This window comes from Euwallacea similis, chromosome 18 (assembly GCF_039881205.1).
Source record: "Euwallacea similis isolate ESF13 chromosome 18, ESF131.1, whole genome shotgun sequence".
Lineage (NCBI taxonomy): Eukaryota > Metazoa > Arthropoda > Insecta > Coleoptera > Curculionidae > Euwallacea > Euwallacea similis.
In genome coordinates, this window is record NC_089626.1 from 2,726,008 (window position 1) to 2,740,164 (window position 14,157).

The window sequence follows — 14,157 nt, forward strand, 5'->3', positions numbered from 1 at the left end:
AAGGCGAATTTTCGTCATGTTTTGGTTTCGATTGCGACAACGTTGTCCAACTTTGTTGACTTTCCGACAACTTAGGAATTAATTTATAAATAATTTGATAGTATATCTCCCTTTTCATTGGTGTTGACCTATTTGTATTATAATTTACATTTGATCGCGCTAATATTGAGAAAATTGCAGCACATTTTTAAATTTGGTGGTGTATTTTGAAGCTCGTGCGCTACGAATCATAAGTATTTCCATCTGACGAGCAGGGTTAGCACTATATATATTTGTCACCAATATGCCCCACAGCAAACTGTAATAATTTTATATTTCTTGATTGACGTTTATTAGAAAAGTTAGGTTATAAAGTAATTTGTGTTATTATTTGGATAAAAACAAAGTCTTACAGAAAGGAATTAGAAATAAATTTACACGGCTAATTTCTCACCTAAACCCTACTTAGTAAGATCAGTATTTCATTGTCATTTCTCAATTTTTAAAATTGACTTTTAAATAGCGGCACCAAATCATTTTTGATATGAAAAATGAATCCCCCCATTTATTTCTTAAGGAGAACCTTTTTGGGTCTGGGTTTCCTGCTCTTTTATTGTGAATTTCTAATATTCTACACAACGCAGATAACTGTAAGCATCAACTCTATGTATACCAATAGGATGTGGCTTACCTAAGACACACCAAGTACCAAAACCAAAAAATTTATTTTCAAGTGCACATGGCCATCTTTAGACCCCTCAAAACAAGACCCCAACATAACATCAAGCGAACCGCCAGTGAAAGCAATGATCCTGGCTGACACCCACCTCCTTGGCTCCCGCCATGGGCACTGGTTTGACAAACTAAGGCGTGAGTGGCAAATGTATAGGGCATTCCAAACTGCAATTACCATCCACAGGCCTGAACAAGTATTTATCTTAGGAGATCTGTTTGATGAAGGTTTATACAGCTCTAAGAAGGAGTTTGACTATTATATTGCTAGATTCTATAGCTTGTTTAGTGTCCCTGAAGGGACGAGCATGAATGTTGTAGTGGGGAATCATGATATTGGATTTCATTACCAGTAAGAGGAATTTTGCTGTAAAGGGAAGTAGTTCATTCTTGCTTGTTTCAGTGTTAATCCCTATTTAAAAGCAAGATTTGAGAAAGGATTTAATGCTCCATCTGTACGATTGGTGAGTGTGAGAGGAAATCATTTTGTTCTTGTAAATAGTATGGCATTGGAGGGAGATGGATGTTTCTTGTGTAAACCTGCAGAAGAGGAATTGGCCAAAATTCAGAGTAAGTCACAAGGATACATGACTTTGCAAAAAAATCATAAGGGATCATGATTCATGTACTCATTTCTAGGAACATTGGCTTGCACTCAGAATTTCAAAACAGGCTGCAATTTAAAATTGGATAAATATAGTAAACCTATTCTAATGCAGGTTAGTAACATCCCAAAAAAACTTTAAAATTTTTCTATTTAATATTTGTGAACTTACTTAAAGCATTATCCCTTATATCGGGCTTCCGATAAAGATTGCAAAGACTTTGACGCTGCCCCGCTTCCTCAGAGAGAGGAGGAACTGTTCAGGGAAACCTGGGAATGTCTAAGCAAAGCAGCGACATACCAAATTCTGAGACAAGTAAGAAAATTATTACAAACATTTTCTATAGTACTAAAAAAATGATGAAGATTAAGCCTCGTTTGGCCCTTTCTGGACATACACATCATGGCTGTACTAGACAACTCCCGATTGGAGACGGAATTGAAATTACAATCCCAAGCTTCAGTTGGCGCAACAAAGATAACCCGAATTATGCTTTGGTAATTGCACTAAATATATGTAAAATGTATACAATTGTGTTGCCATTTGCAGGGGGTGTTTGCTGCAAATAACTATGCTATCAGTAAATGTGAAATGCCGAAAGAGTCGAACGTAATTAATATGTATATGTGGGGAATTGGGGGTCTGTTTTTGTACCTGTTACTGTGCAAGAGGTACAAGTTGCATAGGTGACATGAATTGCTATAATATGAGAATGTTTTAATAGAAATATAGTAGTGAATGTTTGTTTATTGTGTCTTCCAATAGAGAAAATTAATTGTTGTTATTGCGCGGAACTCATCCAAAGAAAACTCGAAATCTGCGCAGAAAATGGCAATGATGCACTATTTTTATGTGTTAAATCATACAGTGACGTAAATGGTCGTATGTTTCTTAGAGTGTTGACACAGCACTGTCCAGTGTACTTTTTTATCTTAGATTTTATGACGACTACTTAAATTTTTTGAGGTGAGGATGTTTCGCCTGCAATTCAAACTCGGAGATAAGCGATTTCTTCCTTTGGTATCATATGTCTTATTTTCGTTTGTGGGATGCTTGTCCTTATTCTCACTTGTTCATACATATTTTGCTTGATTATTCCATATTATATAACTGACAAATTCCCAGAACACCTCGTGATAATACCAAAAATTTATTCAGAAAAAAAAACAGATAAACCTCTTAAACTTGTACGTTAGTATATCTACTAGTTTTGCATCAAGAGAACAATACTGACATCTTCAAAGTTCACTTATTAATGAAATTTAACTAACCTAATTATCCGCTGCTGACACGTTTTATAAATAAATATTGTTATAAATTAAATATAAATTAATTCCTTTAATCCTTGAATCTAATACTGACTGGGAACATAAATACGGGGAATATCTAAAAAGCAGCTATATAGGCATGTCTGAAAGTATAAGCCCTCCGGAAGTGCGAAATATCCTTTCCTTCATTGGAAGTTCTCCTATGAAATATTTTTCCAGCAGCTGAACGGCTTGTCCAGAGTGTCCTGTGCCTCTAAAGGCTATACTAGCATCGCGCCCCGCATATTCCATAAGAATTTCATCTCCACCTGGATGCTGCAAATAAAATCTTTAATAATTAAAACGTTCCTAATCATTTATAATTAACAGCTATATACCTCTTCTAGGAATCTGGTAATGTCATAAACTCGATCATAAACCACTATCCAACAGTCTCTGTACGTGTCATGCCAGGACACTTCCTGCAAATCAATCACACGTCTCTCACTTTGAACCGTTGATTGAGGAATTTGCACTGAACTACCACTAGAGCTGCTGCTCATGAGGATGTTTGTTATTACTTTGGCCATTATATATTTGGCCAAAATACTTGTTTCTAACCTGCTTACTGAGCAAATGATATTGCTTTGCGTATTCCGGCTGCTTAAATAATACATTGATCTGTATGATGAAAGAACTTGAGTTAATGAATCAACAGCGGATTAGGTTTGTAAAGCTTCCCCTTATCAAATTGCAGAAGTAATTTAATTACTTTTAGTTATTGCGGTTGTGAAATGTGTATTCGATTCTTGTTTTTTTTTTAAGTTTAGAATGAAATAAATATTACGTGTTAAAGGTTTTTCTATTTCCTGTTTGTGTTTAATAAAGAAATAAATGCAAGGACTATTAAAATCGAGATGTTTGAGTTTATGCTATCTCCTTAGATCGGGATAGTCGCACTTTTTGGTCCTAAAGTGCAAATTTCACGTGTTAAATTACCAAAATCTGGAATCCTATTTATTAATCAGGCGGGAGAGCAGTGTTATCTTTTGTGTTATTATTCATTAATTATCAAACATGTTAAGAAAATGCTTTCTAACCATAGCATTCTCATTTTTGTGCACTTCACTATTTTTACTTCAAAGCTCTACGCCATCTTAACCTTTGAATGAGACGGCTATTTCCGTACAATTAATTGCATTTGTAATCGCAGTTTTTAACCGGCAGAAACCAGAATTTAGTCGTGACATTTTAACCATTGGATCCGAAACTTCCTTGCATTACGACTCTTCGCCATCATGCCAAGAGAAGTCCCTTCTTCTTAGCATTTTGGCGAAGGGCAATTGCATTTAACGAAGAAACCAAAGATTCAGAAAGTTCTAGACATTTTTCCAACAAGAAAATACGTTTTCATTACTGTTGCGTGAACGAACGATTTGCGTCAGAAACAATTTGCAAACATTTTGCCTCAATAGACATGTATATACATACGTATAGGTTGTAAATAAATTTTACTGACTGATGATGAATACGTATAACAATGTTGTAAACATTTATCTATTGTTATGCTTATGCTATCTATTCCAATTGTACGTAACATAGGGAAAAATTAACAACATACCCGTTTGGATTCATTTCAAAATATCATACCACTACCATATTTCACTTCACCTCTTCATAAATCAAAACGCAACCATATAAAACGTTATAACAACTAATCAAGTACCAACTGGTCAGCATCACCTTTTTCATTTTTTGCCTCTTCTTTAGTGGTGGTTTCATTGAGGGAGGACTGCACTTGATAGAGCTGAGTTTGTTTTGTGGCAGTATACAAGCAAAATAACAAATGCAAGGATTGAATCTTGTTTTTGGAGGTCGGAATTTGAAGGTAGTCGCAGACAACCTCCACGTAATCAGACACTAATTGATTGGGTTCGGGCTTGGGAAACCCTTTTTCTTTGAACATTTGCTCCAAGTCTTCCGGCCATTGCTGCATTAAGTCGTCGATATCTGGCATAGGCCTAGAAAGTATTTATAGGTACATTAATAAATTTGTGAGGAATTTGGTACCCACTGTGAATATCTGACTACTGGAGATGATTTGCTTTTATGTAGGTGTGACACGTCTTTGATCCACTTGTCGATTACTTTGGAGTTTTTCTCTAAATTATCAATCTTCTTGACAACCTGAAAAACTTAATTTTCATAATGGTAATGAAGATATCCGGATATTTATATACAATGTGTTTTTGTTCCTGTTCTTCCATGGGTTCATCGTGAGCAGCTCTAAGCTGCAGATGCAACAAAGGTGGATCGCTTTGATTGGAAGCAGGCTCGTCCAGGACCAGCAACCCCAACTGCAGGACATTTTCGTCGAAAATGTCGCCCGAAAGTGTCGTTTCTGGCGGTTCCACTTTGAGAAATGCGTCAATGTCTCCAACTGCAGGCAAAAATTCCGGGATGAACGGCTTAAATTTGTAGTCTGAAGCCATTTTTGCGGGGGTGTATCTGTGAAACTTCTATAAGCTTAACCAGCAGTGTTTATTAGAGATTTAATACCTGGTAATATACTCAAAAACTTCAGCAATCTCAGGGTCTACAGTTAAATCGTGAAATTGCGCGGGGTCATATTCCCCTAAAACCTTCTTGGGTTTCCTGTCTGCATCGCTAAATTCACTATCACTAGAATTGGGAGTTTTACTAGGGATGCTGGAAACTGCTCTATTTGAAGGCCCAGCGCTGGATTTTCGCCTGAGGGCCACCTCTGGCCGGTCAAGCAGTACCTAAGAAGTTTTCATTATATTTGAAAAAACAACTTTAGCAACAGTACTTTTGGCGAACGTTTCTTAGGGCTGGGTTTACTAATAATGTCGTCATCGGGCTCTGGGTCATCGGAGTCAGAAAATCCGGTCTTGAGATCAAACTTCTCGATTTGATCTGGCTCGTCGTCGAGCAGATCGTCATCATCCTGAAGTGTTGCAAGAACAGTAAAGAATTTTGTCGATTTTATCTTTCAAACTTACGTGAACTATTGAAAATGAACGCCGCATTGTGGCCTATGGAGGCATAAACGATCAAACAGAAGAATTTTACTGTTTACACTTCCGAGACCCACATTTTGTATATGTTCAAAGCTGCCTAGCAACGGTCACAAATCATTTGTCGCCTGTGGTCTATAAAGTGCATGTCTTTCTTCATTTTACTTGTTTCTCCCTATGAGCATTTGCGAACTAAAAGCAGTACTTTACCTCACGTGTGTGGTAAAAAACTTACCGCGTTTAAGTGAATGTGGTCAACACCTGCGAAAGTGCCCCACCTTTGCATACCCCTTCTAGTCGAACCATTACTGAAAAATTATTTCAAGTTTTATTTTTCCAACCAACCAAGATATTTCTCACACTCTTGCAACACTGGTCGCTTTTTATCTGATGACGTCGCGCTACCTCAGACCATAGTAACTTTGAAACAAAAGAACGGCACCCTGTTGCCGTTTTCTGGGATGAGTACCAGTTCAAGGAATTATAGTACGATTTGGTTGGGTTGAGGAATACACTCTTGCAGTATTTGGAAATTAAGTTTATTATAAAACCTTACTAGCTAAACGCATTAGGGGAAAACCATTTGCGTACGAAATTCGAGCACGAAAGTTTAAAATAAAATAAATAATAAATAAAATGTAAATACTACAGTATTTTGAGCAAATAAAATAGCACTGAAAAAGCCACTAAGGGTCAAAAAGGGTTTTCTTACATTTCTAATCGTATAATGATCTATCTTCACAGCACAACTATAATGGTAACATTCGAGTTTTAATAAGAAATTGTGATTTTACTGTGGTAAGAATAAACACTTAGTAAATAATCGTGTAGTTTCCTTTGTTTCCCTAACTGCGTGAAGTTACAGTACAAAAATATTGCCTTACACAATACAAACAAAATAAAAGACGATACGCCTTAAAATTTTTCTTAAAAGTTACTTCATATCGAAGTAAAATTATTCAGAGACCAAATTTAGAACAAAATCACACAAATATTACCTATACAACGTTTTCAGTCTTGATAGACCTAAATCTACTCATCTTCATGTGCAGTCAGAAGTAACTTTTGGCAGAGAATCGTGGCGCCTCCTGAAATCATCAAATTGAATGGTGGAAGTATCGTCCATCTGGAAACTTACTCATGACGCTGCGGAACTTTTTCGGCTTTTTTTCCTGCGCTATTCCGAAATAATAAACCGGCACTCCGCTGAGAGTGATGAGTACCCCACCCAGAAACACTAGAGGGGACTCAACCACCGGTAAAATCAGTAAAAAGACGCAGATTATTACGAAGATTATTGGCACTGCAAGGTGAACCTTGATGGGTCTTTCCATTTTAGGATACTTCCATCTAAGAAAGAAATAAGAATGCACATGTAAAAGGGTTTAGAAGTATCTATGTACCGGAAATATAAGACCCCAGAAACTGACAGTGTGACAAAGAAGGTCTCCACTACAGTGCAGTAGTGTATAAGCAGCTTGATGTCGCTCGAGCACAACATTATTAGCGATAATATATTCTGTTAAAAAGAAATAAAGTAAATTAGTGTCTTTTCGCAAAGGGAATTTTTACTTACTAGAAATACCAGACTAGGGACAGGAGTTAGAGTTTTCACATTTAAATGAGCCAACATGACTGGGAAGTGATCGTTTCTGGCTCCTGCATATAGCACCCTGGAAGAAGACATGATGTGCACACTCAGGCCTCCGAAAGCGGATATTGCTACCAATATTGGTAAAATCCAACTGAATTTCCCTAATACTGCATTACCAAAAGTCTAAAACCAAACTGAATTGTTTACATCAAAATCAGACTACTTTGTCTTGTTCATACCACTGCAATGGCATCAGTTGAGACTATTGCATCAGGAGTCAAAACAGACATATAGGCCATATTTGCCAAAACATAGATGATTGTAACAAGAGGCAGGGAAATGTAGATAGCTCTAGGTAAATTGCTGAAAAAGCTGTGTAGAGCAGGATTTCTAACATTTACCATTTACCTACACAAAAGGATTTTGTAACTCTTCAGTCATGAAATTCAAATAATTCCTAGAAAATGATAAAATTAAAATAAACCAAAAGAGCAACTTCACCAAAACATACCAGCCAGAATATGAGAAAATCCCACTATAAAAAGCTTTGGCAATTTTACCTGGATTGTGAGTGGTATGCCCAAAAGCATTAGAGAAATTCTCCACATTTCCCAGAGACATCCAGACAACACCAATAAGTACTATTAATACTAGAGCCCCAATTTTGCAAAACATAAAGACATTTTGCAACTTTACTGTTGCTTTCACATTATAACAATTGAGGAAAGTAAGAAAGCCTGTAAATTTGAATTGAGAAAATTCTTGTCAATTACAGCTGGGGTCACTCACATATGATTGAGGCAGCCATCAGTCTTACCCCAAAATCAGGCATGTCACATTCAGGGAAAAATGGCTGTATAACATACTTAGCAAAAGTCAGTCCCATTATTGAATTAGTAGTGGGTCTATAACATAATCAAGTGGTATTTAAGTTTTTTTTATGGCTGTTTTACTCACACAAAAATTACATTGGCAGCCCACAAGTACAAAAATGAAGGCAAAGACCCATAGGCCTCATTGATGTATGTGTAGTCTCCCCCAGACTTTGGTATACATGTACCTAATTCTGCATAGCATAGGGCCCCTACCATGGATAGGAGACCACAAAGAATCCATATGACTAATGAAAAACCTACTGAATTTGCTTCCTCTATTACCCCCCTGGGAGATATAAATATTCCTGAAAAAAAAAAGGGTAATGATGAATGAAAGGGGGTTTATCGTAAATATATATATGTGCTTGTAGTACCCGAGCCAAAAATTATTCCTAAAATAATGGCTACCCCTTCGAGCAGGCCCATATGTTTTTTCATTTTAATTTTCTGATTTACCACTTCAGCATTGGGTGCAGGGTCCACAGGGGATATTAAATGGCCCTCAGTGGGACTTTTGGTGACTTCAGTCTTCACAGACATGTCTATAAAAGTTTCGGGTAAATGTATTAATTTAAGTAAGAATATGAATTGTTATCATATTCAAGTACAAAATATGGTTTCGAGAGAGTTCAAATCTCAGATATTTTAATTTTAAATGAAGGTAATGCGAAAATTCATAACCTCACCAACTTTGTAATCTTCTTTTGCTTTCTTGAGCTTTGGTGATTAGAGAAGCGATTGAAGGAGACAAACAATAAAAGAGTTTTACTCGAATATTCAATTGCGGTTTAATTTATGTAATAAATTAAGTAAAATGGGGACAAGTTTAAAATTAATGAAACTTGAAACGAGTTTAAAATGCCGAAAAAAGCATTTTATTTAAAGGTATGCAACCAAACATACTTACCTTTAAACGAACTATCATTATCTTTCTTTGCAATACACATTTAGACAAAGACAAAAGGTCCCTGGCTGGAAAATGATGACGTAAAAATACTGTGGAGCGACGTTGTAAAAGCAATAGGTTATTCCTAAAATTTAATAATTTTGCATGCTTTTTTTGAATCCGCAAAACTAAATTTTTAATTACTGAAGAAACAAAGAAAATCAACTTTCTTTGTTGAAAGAAATAACAAATAAGCAATAGCATTCAAATAATAAACCCCAATTGGAAATGTCCTTCACTGTTGCACTGACAACATTGAATCGTAGTCATCTGCTTCAGTCAGGTGACAAACTTTAAGTCTCCTGCAACAACCCTTTTTTGATCAGCCCTAAATAAACTAAAAAAATGGCCCTACACAGCGCAGTGAAGGGAAAACTGATTTCCGTTATAGGAGACGAGGCAAGTCCCCTTTTTACCCCACATTTTCTTTTCAACTTAATTTATCTCCTATTTATATTAGGATACCTGTGTAGGGTTCCTTTTGGGGGGCGTGGGAGAGATCAACAAAAACAGACACCCCAATTTCATGGTGGTGGACAAAAGTAAGTACAGCAGCATTCAACCATTGCAGCTCCCAGCTTGTTATTTCAGACACTGCTGTAAGTGAAATTGAGGATTGCTTCAAGCGTTTCTTGAAAAGAGACGATATTGATATAATTTTGATCAACCAGAACATTGCCGAAATCATAAGGCATGTGGTCGACAGCCACAACAGCCCTCTTCCTGCCATCTTGGAAATTCCATCGAAGGACCATCCCTATGACTCATCCAAGGATTCAATTTTGAGGAGGGCCAAGGTAAGAATCTGTTTTGATGTAATGTTTTCTTGATTTGAGTTTTTTGTTTTTAGGGCATGTTCAATCCTGACGAAATGTAAAACTGCAGTAACCATTCTGCATTGTGGTATTATTCAGTAGTTTTTAATGTGTAAATAGCTTGTTATACATTCCTTTTGCTTGATTTGAAAGAATTATTATTTGAGATTTTTGAGAATACTAGTTACGCTCGCCTTTATAATCAGTAACGTTTAATAAATGTATTAAAATATGAGGCTATTGGGCATTTTTTACTGCACCCCAACCAAATAGACGTCATTTAACAGTTCCTATTAAATAGCACCTAATAGGGAGTTTGTAATGAACCTGCAGTCAACCATATGCTGGGAATGCTACAAGTATATCCATAGTGAACATTAGGCCAATTTGTCAAGTTTTTGAGGTTAGGAAAACACAAACATTGCAAAAATTTATTATTTTCACATTTTTAATTCATTAGAAAAGAGTCCAAAATTGATCATTTCGATTAAAATCGTGTTAAAATTTACCTCTACTTGGTTACCTGTGTTTGCATGTAACATGAATTATCAAGATGTATTAAATCTTGCGCCACGCCATTGGACTGAAATAGAGCCCCATCTAAGGTAAACTAATTACCCGTTTCTTAGAATTGGATATATACGTACTATATGTTCGCTTCCACACTTAAAACACATGCTGTAATTCAACAGATTTTCAACAGTGCGCCTAGATCCTTATTCTACCGAATATATCAATGTTCGAGCTGAATTAAATGGAAATTATATTCGGGAAATTAGGGGCATTTATAGAGTTCAAAATCCACTATTATGGACCAAGTTCCTGCACAAAAAATTTGAATATGAGAACAGAGGCAACACTGATATGAAGACACTTTTTCATGACACTTCAGTGGATAGTGTTGATTCAATTTGTAAAATTAATTTTGACTGGAGGTATGGTGAGTATCATCAAATGCATTACACTGCGTTTTTTGAGAGCTATAAACGGTTTTGTAGGTCACCGCTTTAAATTTGGACCGGGTGTCTATTTTTCAACACAACCAAACACTGCATTTAAACACAGTTCGAAATTTGACAACCCCATTCGGGCAATGTTTATGGTGGATGTGTTAATTCAAAATGTAATTCAAGTTCATGGTAATGACATTTTTTTTCCCACATTTGGTTTTGACACTGTGTGGGCACATGGTGGACAAACCTATGTTAAATATTTCGACTCGGAATATTACCCCCATTATTTCATGGTATACAAAGCAAAACTGAATCATTGCGGACAGTACTTGCACTCTAACTGTTGTAATAGGAATTAACGTGATGCAATTTGATTTGTTAATGTGATAGTTTTAAGATTCAATATTTTTGTAGTTATTTGTGAGATTCAACTCTTTCTCAAGTTTAGTAATTCAGTTTCTGAATTTTTCCTAGTTGGTGACTGAAAAGTTACAAATCATTGCTCAAATTACCCATTTTTGCAGTGATTGTAAAACTTTTTCAGTGTGAATAACCCTGGAAATTATGAAAGAAGTGTGATATATAATAAGACTGATATGACCTGTACTTGTAAAAGTAATGCAGTTAGTTGCTTCAGATAAATGTAAATAAAAGTTGTATTTTCATTATGACGATTTCAACATTAGCACACATTACAAATTCCATCACTTTGAAGGGAAAGACGGGAGTCAATGAAATAAAACAATTCACTTGCCATTATTACTCCTCTAATTTCTAGACCTTTGGTATCAATAATTTTTCACCAAACTATTAAAACAACTAACACCAAAGTTTCTCAATTCTCTTCGTTCCGTTCTTCTAACCATACTGAGGGGAATGTTGCTCTTCTCTTTGAGGGAGCAGCCCTTCCAGGCAAGGGATATTTAAGCTCTGAATTCAATAAACGCTGGAAGTCCTGACTGGTTAAGCAAGATATGGTGTAAGCCACGCAGGCGTCTTTCTCGGTCCATGGAGCATGATCAAACCTAAAGTTTAAACGCCGTAACTGAGCTGGCGAATAACATTTGCTCAGCAGCGTTTGGTCCGCCAAGGGCATCGCAAAGTACTCCTTGTGTTTTATTTCGCGCTGCCGTTTCAGCTCCTTTATTTCTCGCGACGTTTCTGCCTCTGCTCTCTCTAATTCTTTTAATTGGTCTAAAAAAAGTAATTTTTTTTCTATTCTATCATGGATCACTTTCGACTTACTGTCAAGATCTTTTTTCTCTTTTTTTAGGCGCTTCACAACCTGCGTAAGCTTCTCCTTCTCTCGCAGCAAAAACGAGTCACTTGGCTTTGAAGCATCCTCATCTTCTCTTTCCCTTTTAACACCACCCTCCTGCTTATATTTCATTCCCTGATACTGAGAGGATGTTGAAGCTCTGCTATTTGAGGGCCTTTTTGTGACTCTAGATTTTGAAGACAATCCTTGCATTGTTTTCTCTTGTTTTGGAAGAGGAGGTACCGTCTCATCATCATCAGGAAAGATTGTAGGTACTGCACAGTTGATCAATATTTTGGAAAATCTCTCAAAAGCTGCAGGTTTGAAGTGCTTGGAGCATAGTGCAGCTAAAACTCTTAGTAAGGAATACAATATCAAAGAAAAAGAAAAATTAGTTACCAGTCTCAATGCGAGTACTGCCTATTCGATCTTTCAATGCTCGTCTCCAAAATTCTGCCCAAGCTGTCTCCCTGGGAGTCAAGTAATAAATTGCAGTGGAAGAGGTCTGTCTCTTGCTGTTTGAGCAACCCACAATACTGCACAACAATGAGTTTGACCTCTGTCCTTGTCCATCTTTAGGCATTTTGGCTTAATGTAATGGAAAATTTTTAATTAGCGGCCCAAGCTTGAACACAGGCTAAAGCTGGTAAAGGATAATTTAAGGTATTTTTCATATACAAGTAAAATTCCTTGCCGCCCATATGCCTTATACTAAAGGCTTTTGCCAGGTCATCATCGCTCCAAAAAACTTTTTTCTTTTCACCTTTGAGAAGTTCAATTTGGGCTTTTGATAGGAAATTTCTGAAAGAGCATTAATTTGTTATAATTTAAAAATTCTAATAGAGTCAGGTCAATATTACTCTGGAGCAGTTTTTCTCTCTTTTATGGCTTTAGTAGTTTTTTTTAGGTCCCTTTTGAAATGGGCTAAATAACCTTTGCGGCTTTTGGCTGATTTAATCTTCTTTGAAATTGTAAATTGAGTAGCAGTTATTTGGTTTTTCAAGGAAATTACTTGATACTTTAAATTCTCAACTTGAGAAGCTAAATCTGGAAAAATTAAATAAAGTAATTCAAAACACTCGAGAACCTATGTAATTATTTACCAGTTCCCTCTGCAATCTCCTCTTCCTCTTCGTCAGAACTAGACAATGGATATAAAGTAAGCTTATCGAGCTCTTCAAGATTATAATTAATGTTAATACTAGGCAAGGCACTTGGCTTTAAGCTTCGCTTTGTTCCTGGAGACAAAAACTCTCCTTTCAAATCCCTCTGGTAATCATCTAAAGTGAAATGCTCAGAACAAACTTTTCTAACATAAGAATGGGGAGTGTCTGCAGGTAACTGGCAAATAGCATTCCATTTCAATCTCTCTTTAAGGGATTTGGGAAAGTTGTGGAATTTATATGTAGCTTTCTGGTGGCTTTGATAGTTAAGAAAAGAGTTTTTGCAGGAGGGAATTGCACACTTGAAAGGTACAGTACTGAAACAATGTAGCAAAGTATTACTCGAGCACTCTAACAGATTATGAATCTATTAGCTTACATTTTAGAGGTGTCACACTTAATTATAGCCAGGTAGTTGGAGGTAGATTCAAGCAACTGGTCAACACGGTCTTCCATTAAAAATCTATTGCAGATTTAAAGATTTTGACCATTCTTTTACAACGCAAAACTAGAAGAATTTGAATTTAATCGTTGATACCGAGATGACTAACCCGATTAGTGCTGCTAATGCAGAAATGGTAGATTTTATGGCTTGAAATCTTTAAAAGCCTCTTGCTTTCAAGAGGTAATCCCGAAGACAGGAGTCCGGAAAAGCTTTGTATCACAAAACGCCTCTCTTTAACTTAACCCGATTTTTCTTTTTTTAGCAGTTGAAAAAGGGTTCCCAAGTGTCCTATGGAGGATCCGGAACACAACTTATATATTTAACGATCTTCAGCTCGCAAGAGTTGTCTATTAACTTCCGTCAGTGTAAGAAAGATAGCATGTTATCTTGGCCAATGTTTACTCTTTAGAGTTGAATTTTTTGTGTTACCCTGCTTACACCGGAATAGTCAATTCAGGATGTGTCATCATTGTCTATAATGTATAAAAATCAGATTATTGTTTATTT

The 14,157-nt window shown here is 36.3% G+C and overlaps 7 protein-coding genes across 9 annotated transcripts; 2 read left to right on the forward strand and 5 right to left on the reverse strand.

The window, feature by feature from the left end:
• Positions 1 to 349: 349 nt before the first annotated feature.
• On the forward strand, positions 350 to 2,026 carry PGAP5 (Per1-like protein PGAP5). 2 transcript variants are annotated; one of them, XM_066398960.1, is made up of 8 exons: positions 350 to 447; positions 503 to 629; positions 714 to 1,063; positions 1,115 to 1,281; positions 1,351 to 1,430; positions 1,494 to 1,631; positions 1,682 to 1,813; positions 1,866 to 2,026. In XM_066398960.1, the coding sequence occupies exons 2-8, from the start codon at positions 531 to 533 to the stop codon at positions 2,004 to 2,006; spliced, it is 1,107 nt and encodes a 368-aa protein (XP_066255057.1). In that variant the 5' UTR covers positions 350 to 447; positions 503 to 530; the 3' UTR covers positions 2,007 to 2,026. The 2 variants fall into 2 exon arrangements, with proteins under 2 accessions (XP_066255057.1, XP_066255056.1); XM_066398959.1 differs by having other exon boundaries at positions 390 to 629.
• A 466-nt stretch (positions 2,027 to 2,492) lies between these two features.
• Positions 2,493 to 3,367, reverse strand: LOC136414778 (uncharacterized). Its single transcript, XM_066398961.1, has 2 exons — positions 2,962 to 3,367; positions 2,493 to 2,899 (listed from the first exon to the last, which is right to left on the reverse strand). Exons 1-2 carry the CDS (start codon positions 3,238 to 3,240, stop codon positions 2,714 to 2,716), a joined length of 465 nt encoding a protein of 154 aa, XP_066255058.1. The 5' UTR covers positions 3,241 to 3,367; the 3' UTR covers positions 2,493 to 2,713.
• An 875-nt stretch (positions 3,368 to 4,242) lies between these two features.
• Positions 4,243 to 5,657, reverse strand: IFT46 (intraflagellar transport 46). Its single transcript, XM_066398811.1, has 6 exons — positions 5,587 to 5,657; positions 5,394 to 5,531; positions 5,123 to 5,346; positions 4,804 to 5,071; positions 4,638 to 4,750; positions 4,243 to 4,584 (listed from the first exon to the last, which is right to left on the reverse strand). Exons 1-6 carry the CDS (start codon positions 5,611 to 5,613, stop codon positions 4,278 to 4,280), a joined length of 1,077 nt encoding a protein of 358 aa, XP_066254908.1. The 5' UTR covers positions 5,614 to 5,657; the 3' UTR covers positions 4,243 to 4,277.
• Positions 5,658 to 6,124: 467 nt separating this feature from the next.
• On the reverse strand, positions 6,125 to 8,612 carry gb (genderblind). 2 transcript variants are annotated; one of them, XM_066398944.1, is made up of 10 exons: positions 8,445 to 8,612; positions 8,153 to 8,375; positions 7,985 to 8,100; positions 7,707 to 7,932; positions 7,608 to 7,652; positions 7,435 to 7,558; positions 7,178 to 7,378; positions 7,005 to 7,120; positions 6,740 to 6,951; positions 6,125 to 6,689 (listed from the first exon to the last, which is right to left on the reverse strand). In XM_066398944.1, exons 1-10 carry the CDS (start codon positions 8,608 to 8,610, stop codon positions 6,634 to 6,636), a joined length of 1,485 nt encoding a protein of 494 aa, XP_066255041.1. In that variant the 5' UTR covers positions 8,611 to 8,612; the 3' UTR covers positions 6,125 to 6,633. The 2 variants fall into 2 exon arrangements, with proteins under 2 accessions (XP_066255041.1, XP_066255040.1); XM_066398943.1 differs by having other exon boundaries at positions 7,608 to 7,932.
• Positions 8,613 to 9,299: 687 nt separating this feature from the next.
• Positions 9,300 to 10,057, forward strand: Vha14-1 (V-type proton ATPase subunit Vha14-1). The gene is made up of 4 exons (XM_066398808.1): positions 9,300 to 9,415; positions 9,477 to 9,558; positions 9,608 to 9,813; positions 9,867 to 10,057. The coding sequence occupies exons 1-4, from the start codon at positions 9,362 to 9,364 to the stop codon at positions 9,891 to 9,893; spliced, it is 369 nt and encodes a 122-aa protein (XP_066254905.1). The 5' UTR covers positions 9,300 to 9,361; the 3' UTR covers positions 9,894 to 10,057.
• A 1,477-nt stretch (positions 10,058 to 11,534) lies between these two features.
• LOC136414975 (uncharacterized) lies at positions 11,535 to 12,625 on the reverse strand. Its single transcript, XM_066399312.1, has 3 exons — positions 12,442 to 12,625; positions 12,030 to 12,389; positions 11,535 to 11,978 (listed from the first exon to the last, which is right to left on the reverse strand). Exons 1-3 carry the CDS (start codon positions 12,623 to 12,625, stop codon positions 11,620 to 11,622), a joined length of 903 nt encoding a protein of 300 aa, XP_066255409.1. The 3' UTR covers positions 11,535 to 11,619.
• A 25-nt stretch (positions 12,626 to 12,650) lies between these two features.
• On the reverse strand, positions 12,651 to 13,889 carry LOC136414976 (uncharacterized). Its single transcript, XM_066399313.1, has 4 exons — positions 13,585 to 13,889; positions 13,146 to 13,522; positions 12,903 to 13,089; positions 12,651 to 12,843 (listed from the first exon to the last, which is right to left on the reverse strand). Exons 1-4 carry the CDS (start codon positions 13,659 to 13,661, stop codon positions 12,651 to 12,653), a joined length of 834 nt encoding a protein of 277 aa, XP_066255410.1. The 5' UTR covers positions 13,662 to 13,889.
• Positions 13,890 to 14,157: the final 268 nt, after the last annotated feature.